Source organism: Mus caroli, chromosome 8 (genome assembly GCF_900094665.2).
Source record: "Mus caroli chromosome 8, CAROLI_EIJ_v1.1, whole genome shotgun sequence".
Classification (NCBI taxonomy): Eukaryota; Metazoa; Chordata; class Mammalia; order Rodentia; family Muridae; genus Mus; species Mus caroli.
Window position 1 is genome coordinate 84,873,977 of NC_034577.1, and position 10,602 is coordinate 84,884,578.

General features: G+C 42.5%; 1 protein-coding gene across 2 annotated transcripts in view; it reads right to left on the reverse strand.

Moving 5' to 3' along the window:
- Positions 1 to 6,977, reverse strand: part of LOC110300016 (carboxylesterase 1E-like) — a 27,305-nt gene extending 20,328 nt beyond the window's left edge. Inside the window, exons 1-2 of one of the 2 annotated variants that reach the window (XM_021170047.2) lie at positions 6,883 to 6,977; positions 977 to 1,184 (exon numbers count right to left, since the gene is read on the reverse strand). In XM_021170047.2, the coding sequence (XP_021025706.2) occupies positions 977 to 1,184; positions 6,883 to 6,934 (260 nt within the window). In that variant the 5' untranslated portion in view covers positions 6,935 to 6,977. The remainder of the gene's footprint in view (positions 1 to 976; positions 1,185 to 6,882) is intronic. The other variant, XM_021170049.1, reaches the window with a different exon arrangement.
- Positions 6,978 to 10,602: the final 3,625 nt, after the last annotated feature.

Genomic DNA, 10,602 nt, shown 5'->3' on the forward strand with positions numbered 1-10,602 from the left:
CCCCGGTGCTTTTCTGACCGGAAGAGGGTTGTGGCCCTATGTAGGCCGGATTTCTCTCTCCCCAACCAGAGCAGTCTCAGGTCCCGCGTGATTGGATTGGAGCAGAAGCTGCTGACACTATTACTTAGGCTATGGAGTGCTCACAAAAAGGGACCTATCGTGACTGCCCTCTGAAAGACTCAACAGGCAGCTGAAAGAGTCAGATGCAGATATTTGCACCCAACCAATGGACAGAAGCAGCTGACCCCTGATGATGAATTAGGGAAGGAGGAAAGAAGCTGAGAAGGGTGATCCTGTAGAAGGACCAGTAGTCTCAATTAATCTGGACCCCCGAGATCTCTCAAACACTGGACCGCCAAACAGACAGCATGCACCAGCTGATATAAGGCTCCACACACATACAGTAGAAGACTTCTGGGTCTGTGTTCATTCAGAGATGATGCACCTAACCCTCAAGAGACTGGAGGCCCCAGGGAGTCTAGAGGTCAGGTGGGATAGGGGGTAGGGGCAGTCACATGGAGGCAAGGGGTAGGGAGGAGATATGGGATATGGAGCAGTCAGAAGGTGGATGGGGAGCAGGGAATGGAATATGGAGTGTAAAAAATAAATTAATTTAATTAAAAAAAGAAAGAAACATCTCTCTTCCTTACACATCATAATCTAACATAACACGTTATTTATTTGTTAACATCTGTGCTTTCTTTTGTTTCCCCCTCATGCTAAGACGTAGCTCAATGATTCTAGAAATCTGAGTTTGGTTCCTTAATGGATCTTTATATTAGAGCATGCCTGGCTCACAACAGATGTTCAATGATGTGTGCTGAACAGAGGACTCTAGAAAACTATAGTGGTTCTGAAATGTTTCTTGAGGATCCTAGAACAATGTATCAGAGAATGATTTAAATTCCTTTCTGTATTGCTCAGATACATATTTCCTAACAGAAAGGGGCCTCAAACCACCCCCAGTGGGACTTACATAGGAGGGTACGAGGTGGCATTCTTCACGAAGCTCCAGGGCTCTGGAGGCTGTGGTGGAGCAAACCTCAGGGATCCAAGTGGGGGCTTGGCAAAGGGGACTCCCAGGAAGACGGCCACAGGCTGTGTGAATTCTTCTAAGCTGATGTACTTCCCCAGGACTTTGCCATGAATGGTGTCCACCACGGGGGGTGAGGATGGGTACCCTCCTGGAAAAAAGAGAGGACACATAAATTTGTCAGAAGGGAAAGGTTGGACCTGCTTTCTAAGTGGATTGGGGCACTTTTAAGATGTGGCATTGAATTTTCATAGGACTCATTTGCTTCTGACATAAGAAAGAAACTGCCCTTATCTCAGAGTACCTAGTGGAAAAGTAATCTGAGGCTGGAGCTATCAAAGCATCTGACCAAAAGTCATTGGGGTAGTCAGAAATATACAGGACCTTTGTTTGCCTTTTAGAAGCCTTCAGCAACTCTTACCCAATAAGATCCTAGGCAGAGAGGCATGCTGGATGAGAGAGCAAACAAGAAGTTATCCCTTCTCTCAGAGTGGTCCACCAGATGCTGAGATCAAAGAGGAGAGCCAGGATGAGTTGGGAAAAAAAAAAAGGTAGGCCTTCTGAGTGGTTCCACTACAATGAAACTGATACTTAATGTAAGTGAAAAAAAAAGATCAAAGGCTGGGAGATAACTAAGCATGAATAAATAAAAGTAAGACAGAACAGCACAGACTGTGGCTGAGAAGGAAGGGTGGCATATGACTGCTAGCAGAGAAATCGCATAGGAAGGGTGAAATGATCTAGCATGAGCGGGCACAAGTCAGGGATGAGGGAGACATTAGCTTTCGTGTCATGGAGTAGTTTGCAACAGGAATAGTTTTGGTCCTAAGAACACAATGGTCTTCTAAAATATTCTAGTGACTCAGCATAGTGTCATCTAAATGTAAAGGAAACTGGATGCCAAGCCCTGTCTGAACCATTGACTCCATTCTTGAAAAGCAGGCAATATTTCTCATTTCCTTGAAGCTTCCTTGTCTGTCTTCTTTCTGCCCGCTTTGAGATTGGAAGGGACTGACCTAGTCCTTCTCTAAGAGGCAGAAGAACATTCATAAACTTCCCCATCACAATCCTGACGTTCCATTGTTTGGTTAATAGTCATGTTTTCGGAGTATTGCCCATAAGGCGTGGTTCCTCTTGCCTTCACATTGTTTCCTTCTAGATAAAATGGTGTGGATGAAAAGCTCCTTAAAAATATGTTCCCTGCCCCAAAGAAAATTCCACACTTCATCACACAGAAAAAAATTAGTATGTGGTATTGGAGAGTTTTCATAGTAAATTACCTTTAAAAATAGTATTTATGGGTATCCTAAGTTTCTGGGCTAATATCCACTTCTATCATGTGACTTCCTTTGTGATTGGGTTACCTCACTCAGGATGATATCCTCCAGATACATCCATGTGCCTAAGAATTTCATAAATTCATTGTTTTTAATAGCTGAATAGTACTCCATTGTGTGAATGTACCACATTTTCTGTAACCATTCCTCTGTTGAGGGACATCTGGGTTCTTTCCAGCTTCTGGCTATTATAAATAAGGCTGCTATGAACATAGTAGGGCATGTGTCCTTATTACCAAGTGGAACATCTTCTGGGTATATGCCCAGGAGAGGTATTGCTGGATCTTCTGGTAGTACTATGTCCAATTTTCTGAGGAACCGCCAGACTGATTTCTAGAGTGGTTGTACAAGCTTGCAATCCCACCAGCAATGGAGGAGTGTTCCTCTTTCTCCACATCCTTGCCAGCATCTGATGTCACCTGAATTTTTGATCTTAGCCATTCTGACTGGTGTGAGGTGGAATCTCAGGGTTGTTTTGATTTGCATATCCCTGATGATTAAGGATGTTGATCATTTTTTCAAGTGCTTCTCAGCCCTTCGGTATTCCTCAGTTGAGAATTCTTTCCTTAGCTCTGTACCCCATTTTTAATGGGGTTATTTGAATTTCTGGAGTTCAGCTTCTTGAGCTCTTTGTATATATTGGATATTAGTCACCTATCAGATTTAGGATTGGTAAAAATCCTTTCCCAATCTGTCGGTTGCCTTTTTGTCTAATTGACAGTATCTTTTGCCTTACAGAAGCTTTGCAATTTTATGAGGTCCCATTTGTCGATTCTTGATCTTACAGCACAAGCCATTGCTGTTCTGTTCAGGAATTTTTCCCCTGTGCCCATATCTCCGAGGTTTTTCCCCACTTTTGCAAAACACAAGAAAATCAAGAAGAAGGAAGACCAACATGTGGATACTTCATTCCTCCTCAGAGTTGGGAACAAAATACCCATGGAAGGAGTTACAGAGACAATGTTTGGAGCTAAGACAAAAGGATGGGCCATCCAGAGACCACCCTACCCGAGGATCCATCCCATAACTAGCCACCAAACATAGACACTATTGCACATGCCAGCAAGATTTTGATATAGCTGTCTCATGTGAGGCCATGCCAGTACCTGGTAAATACAGAAGTGGAGGCTCACAGTCATCTATTAGATGGAACACAGGGCCCCTAATGGAGGAGCTAGAGAAANTTCGGTATTCCTCAGTTGAGAATTCTTTCCTTAGCTCTGTACCCCATTTTTAATGGGGTTATTTGAATTTCTGGAGTTCAGCTTCTTGAGCTCTTTGTATATATTGGATATTAGTCACCTATCAGATTTAGGATTGGTAAAAATCCTTTCCCAATCTGTCGGTTGCCTTTTTGTCTAATTGACAGTATCTTTTGCCTTACAGAAGCTTTGCAATTTTATGAGGTCCCATTTGTCGATTCTTGATCTTACAGCACAAGCCATTGCTGTTCTGTTCAGGAATTTTTCCCCTGTGCCCATATCTCCGAGGTTTTTCCCCACTTTTGCAAAACACAAGAAAATCAAGAAGAAGGAAGACCAACATGTGGATACTTCATTCCTCCTCAGAGTTGGGAACAAAATACCCATGGAAGGAGTTACAGAGACAATGTTTGGAGCTAAGACAAAAGGATGGGCCATCCAGAGACCACCCTACCCGAGGATCCATCCCATAACTAGCCACCAAACATAGACACTATTGCACATGCCAGCAAGATTTTGATATAGCTGTCTCATGTGAGGCCATGCCAGTACCTGGTAAATACAGAAGTGGAGGCTCACAGTCATCTATTAGATGGAACACAGGGCCCCTAATGGAGGAGCTAGAGAAAGTATCCAAGGAGCTGAAGGGGTCTGCAACCCTATAGGTGGAACAAAATATGAACTAACCAGTATCCCCAGAGCTCGTGTCTCTAGCTGCATATGTAGCAGAAGATGGCCTAGTCGGCCATCATTGGAAAGAGAGGCCCCTTGGTCTTGCAAACTTTATATGCCTCAGTACAGGGGAATGCCAGGGCCAAGAAGTGGGAGTGGGTGGGTAGGGGAGCAGGGCAGGGAGGAGGGCATAGGAGACTTTTGGGATAGCATTTGAAATGTAAATGAAGAAAATATCTAATAAAAATTGAAAAAGTAGTATTTATGACACATGGTCTCAATAGCCACCTCCATAATTTGTATATTTGCATTATTTGTCATTCTTTCTGTTCTAATTGTTGTAATTAAAACCAAATGAAGATTTTTGTAGAGATGTACACTTGACATCTGATTTATGGTGTTTTGATTTGATGACATTTAACTGATGTTCTATGTTTTTACTTTAAGATCATTATCAGAACTTAATCTCATTCAAGTCTGAAATGGGCTTTATAGAGAGAAGATTCATTAACATTAGAAACTCTTTGGGAAAAATCCTGGTTACAAGCTTGGGACTGTGCCTGATGCTATTAGAAGTCAGTCCCACGCTTGTCTCCTGTTGTCATTGGTATTAATTATTACCATATTACCAACACCTGGAAAACCTGAGCCTGGGGAGATCCACAAATGGAAACACTGCGTGTTGATCTTTTTGTTCATGAATTTAAAGAGTTTTTTTTCTCCTGAGCATATGGTCCTTTTATAATGAGGAAGAAACTGCTATGAATAAATATGGAGATGTATATGAGAAATGAAGACGTATTCCTGCCCTAATGTGGGGCCAAAGTTAAGAGTAAAGCATGAATAAGTGACACTGGCTCCTTGTAAGATGAAGGTGGTCAGATATCTTTGTAAAAAGATGCTACTAGCCAGATGTTATGGGACACATTTGTGACTGAGGCTGAGGTCCAATGATCACCTCAAGTTTAGGTGAGATTGGGATAAATAGTAGGACAAAAGGAAGCAAAACAGAAATGTCAGTGGAGTTGGTCATCCCAATACTAGAAGAAGTGGATTAACACACTTGAGAGAACACAGCATGAGTGCACATGATTCTGTGGCAGAGAGAGGAGATGTAAATGAAGACAGAGAGCCAAAGATGAAAATCAGGCATGGCTGGAGGTTAGAGTGAGAGCAGTGTAAGAGTGACATGTTCCATAGAAGCCTAGGCTGAGAAGAGGAGGAATTGGCAAAATTTTTTCATATCTAGATACAAATCACTTAGGTGTGGTGTGTATTAGTTCAGTGGTGAACTTTCCAAAGCTGACAAAGTAAAGTGTTTACTTTATATAATGAGGAAGGGAGACAAAAATATTATCAACAGTTGATACCAGTTGCATTATTTGGAATGCTCAAATATTGGATACCTCCCATAAGCCAAATGCACATTCTAGTCCTTTTAATACTTAAGCCTTGCTAGTTGACTGGTAATATGCACACTTAACAGATGGACATAAGGTATTCAGAAAAATGGACCTCCAAAGGATGGAAATGGGGTAGTGTTGCCAGGGCAGTGAGCATATCCCTTTGTTCTTAATATCCCTGTCTTACAGTTGGGCCTTTCCTGTCCTATATAAACAAGAAATACAAACTCAAGAAAGGATGAGAATGTCAAGTCCCTGATGGCTGTGTACTTGCTCTGGATTCATGAGCCAAAGGTAGACCAGAACATGAGTTTCCAGAAAACCCTGGGAAGGGAACATGTTCTTGTGAGCCTAATTTCCCAGCTGATGAAAGGGAAGGATTATATGTTGAGACTCAATATTATACCATATGTTAATGATTAACTTAATCTGTGGGTCTGATCCTGTGACTTGTAGGACCCCATTTCCCTGTCGGAACAGCCATTCTTAGGATCTATGTGACCTGAGTCAGCATCCTAACCACTTCCTTCTCATAGCATGGACAACACCCTCAGCCATCATTACCTAGAACCTTACACCACACAGTCAAAGCAGGCAGTGTTCCCAGGATTCCCTTGCAATTCTCACAAATCCTACACCTACATATGCTGTCTCATCTCTTTGTTCAGAATAGATCCTAAAGAGCAATTTGCTAAGACTCCCCACTCCTGCATCTCCTGACTGAGCTTGGTGCTTCTTCTTTGTGTCCTCCCAGTTTTGTGTCCCTTCCCTTAGGAATACCTAATAATAAATGTCTTTCAAAGGGTCATTAGACCCTGGTGTGTTGGCCTGACCATACCTCAAATCTTCTTTTAATCCATTCCTTTTGAAGTCAATTCCTATTTATGCGTCCTTTGTTACACTTCCTTTCAACCAACCACCACCCTATGCCTATGCACTTTAGAAAGAAAACCTATTAAATCTTTCCTAAAGTAAGGTGAGGTAAGAAAACCGAGATGTCCTAGTTGCTCTGTATGAGGTACTAGGTTGTCTCTTAGCCCCTCTGCACCACTGTGAACTGCTGTGTCTCAGTTATCCTCTCCTGATCCAGGGTGTCCAGTCCCAGGGAAATCATCCAGGTCAAGATAGTGAAAACCTTGTAGAATTAGATCCATCTTGCCTTTGTTCGACAAAGACACATCTCTATCTACCTCTGCCTAGAGCAAGTATTTTGACTTCTATTTGGAAGAACTCACCCAATGCCATGGCTGACAGGGACAGCAGAATCAGAGCATAGAAGCACATCATGGGAAAACAGACTTGCAGTAGAGTGAAGTCTTCAGCTCTGATCTGTAATGAAGGAGAATAATACTGGTCCCACCTCTTTGCTGGAGACTCACCCAGATATCTTGGCTATAAAGCACAATTATAAAACCCTTGATGACAGAAACCCCTCCCTCTTCCAAGAAGTTCCCCCAGACTTTCCGTGGGATCCCTAAGCTATATCTCCACACAGATTTTACCTGGCTTAACTTGGTCACACACCCATATCTTGCCCTCTTTTATTTGAACAGTCATGACCCAAATCTCAGATTACAGATAACTGGAAACTAATCCAACAGTTTTTCTTCACAAATTTCTCTCTGCCACACATTCTCACCTCTGTGCTCTGTGAGCCTCCCAAAGACTGACAGATGCCTTCAGACAGAGGGAAGTCTTGGTTGGGGGGTCCTTACAGTAAGTTAGGAATTGGTGATATCCATCACAGCTTCACAACTGCTCATCACAGAATTTAGAACACATCTCTTAGCTTCTGTAGGCTGACACTCCTAGACTTTTTCAAATTTGGTAGCAATCTTAGATTTCACCCAGCCTCCTTAGTGAAGTCTAAATTCATTTTTGCAATAGTCCTGACAAATGGCCCTACCTGGTATCATACACAGCCAAGGTCAGGGAACTCACTAGCCTTTACATTTAGCTATAGAATGCCTTTACATCAAATGAAGTGCATTTCCCCGAATCCTTGGCTCTTGTTATCTGTCTATGCACAGTTTTCATATACACTTCAATTACCAACATGAGTATCCCTCCAAAGCTGTTGTAGATGGGAAGATGATTCCAAGATACAGACCCTTTTCTCAAGAAATGTTCTGAATAGAAGACAAAACAGATGTGAGAAGGTGAGAGACTGCAGTGCATGTAAAGCTCCAACATAGAAAGAAGAGAGTTACAGCATGAGGGTCCACAGGAGAAAGGCTCCTTTACAAAGTGTTGATGATGCAGGGAAGTAGCTCAGGTCCTCTTTTTTTAATTTTTTTATTAGATATTTTCTTTATTTACATTTCAAATATTATCCCCTTTCCTCATTTCCCCTCCAAAAGCCCCCCTGACCAACCCCCTCCCCCTCACTAACCCTCCCACTCCTGCTTCCCTGTCTTGTCATTCCCCTACACTGCCACATGGATCCTTCCTTCACAAAGCCAAGAGACTCTCCTCTCATTGATGTCCAACAAGGCCATCCTCTGCTACAGATACGACTGGAGCGATGAGTCCCTCCATGTGTACTCTTTGGTTGGTGGTTTAATCCCTGGGAGCTCTGAGGGTACTGCTTGGTTCATATTGTTGTTCCTCCTATGGGACTTCAAACCCCTTCAGCTCCTTGGGTCCTTTCTCTAGCTCCTCCATTGGGGACCCTGTACTCAGTCCAATGGATGACTGTGAGCCTCCACTTCTGTATTTGTCAGACACTGGCAGAGCCTCTCAGGAGACAGCTATATCAGGCTCCTATCAGTAAGCACTTGTTGGCATCCACAATAGTGTCTGGGTTTGTCTTGGTAACTGTATGGGATGAATCCCCAGGTGGGAAAGACACTGGATGGCCTTTCCTTCAGTTTCTGTCCCAAACTTTGTCTCTTTAGACTACAAAGAAACAAATAACTCTATTAAAAATTGAGTACAAAGCTAAACAAAATATTCTCAACTGAGGAATACTGAATGTCTGAGAAGCATCTAAAGAAATGTTCAATATCCTCAGTCATGAGGGAAATACAAATCAAAACAACCCCGAGATTCTACCTCATACCAGTCAGAATGGCTAAGATNAAAAATTCAGGTGACAACAGAAGCTGGCAAGGATGGTGGAGAAAGAGGAACACTCTTCCATTGCTGGTGGGATTGCAAGCTGGTACAACCACTCTGGAAATCAGTTTGGTGGTTGCTCAGAAAATTGGACATAGTACTACCTGAGGACCCAGATATACCACTCCTGGGCATATATCCAGAAGATTCTCCAACATGTAATTAAGACACATGCTTCACTATGTTCATAGCAACCTTATTTATTATAGCCAGAAGCTGGGAAGAACCCAAATGTCCTTCAATAGAGGAATAGAAACAGAAAATATGGTATATTTACACAATAGAGTACAATGGAGTACTACTTAGCTATTAAAAATGATGGATTCATGAAGTTCTTAGGCAAATGAATGGAACTAGAAAATATCATCCTGAGTGAGGTAACCCAATCACAAAAGAACACACATGGTATACACTCACTGATAAGTGGCTATTAGCCCAGAAGTTCGGAATACCCAAGATACAATTCACAGACCACAAGAAGCTCAAGAAGGAAGACCATAGTGTGGATTCTTCGGTCCTTCTTAGAAGGGGGTTCAAAATATCCATGGGAGGAGATACAGAGACAAAGTTTGGATTAGGTCCTCTTTAATGATGTTTCCAATTGCTCTATAGGAGAGATTTATTTCAAATAGCCTGATATAGCTGACACTTTATTCAAGGTAGAGAGTCTGTACGTGCTGGCATAGAAATACAGATTCACTCTATTGTGAGGGGCAAATGCAAGACATAGATTATAATGGTGGCTTTGGGACACGGTCTGTCCTCTAAAATCTCAGTGTAGATTTCCCATAAGGCACAAAATCCATAGGAATGTCCTCGGGATAATTAAAAATGCCAGCTATACGAAAACTTCTACACAAATAGCACTGGCAAATGTAATGGCTAAAATATGAAATATCCCCAATGAATGAATAACTGAAAGGTAGCATATGCACAATGCTGAATATTGTTTGTAAGAGCATTATACTGGATGGTAAGGACAAAGAGAAAGGAACAATGTGGAGCAAGTGCTAATGGGAAGAAATGATGTTTGGTTGTATGTCTTTTCTTTTGAGTGAGAAAAATGTTGGGGGGAGGGGGGTTGTACACTGTGTACTCAGAAGCTGATTGTTATACCAGAGACCTGGTTGCAATCAGGATGTTGGCATTGTCAAGAGTATTGGAGCATCTCCTGTAACAATAACATGAAAATATAGTTTTTCTTCATCTCTGATTGGCTAATAAAGTGCTGATTAGCCAATAGCTGGACAAGAGGAGATAATAGGGAAGGACTTCTGATCTCAGTCAGGAGGTTCTAAGGACAGAATCAGAAGAGTAGAAAAGGGGAGAGGGGAGAAGGAGATGGACCAGGAGGATTCGCCATGAGATCATATTGAGAGACCAGCCATGAGGACATAGATTGACCAGAGCAAGCCAGGCTAAGACCAGATGGTAAGTAACAGTGGCTGTGTAGTAGGGAGCCTAGTCTGGTTAGAATAGCTCAGAATTTTCGAAGCTTAGTGTTTGAAGCTTGTTGATAAAAATACCAGGTCTCTGTGTCATTTATTTGGGAGCTAAACTGAGCTAGAGTGGACATCTCAACACTTTGCAGTTATTTGAGAGCAAAGGGAGGTGAAGAATCCCCATCCCCCAAAATTATTACATTTAAAAGAAAATGTGGAGGATCTTAAGACTTCTGGTGAGTGGAGCACAGCTTCTGCTCCAATCCAATTGCTCGGGACCTGAGACTGCATTAGTTGGGGAAGCAGAAACTGGCCTGAGTAGGACCACAGGCCTCATCCGGCTGGATCAGCACCGGGGTAGCTGGAGCGCAGGGTTGCCTGACACCCGCCAGCTAC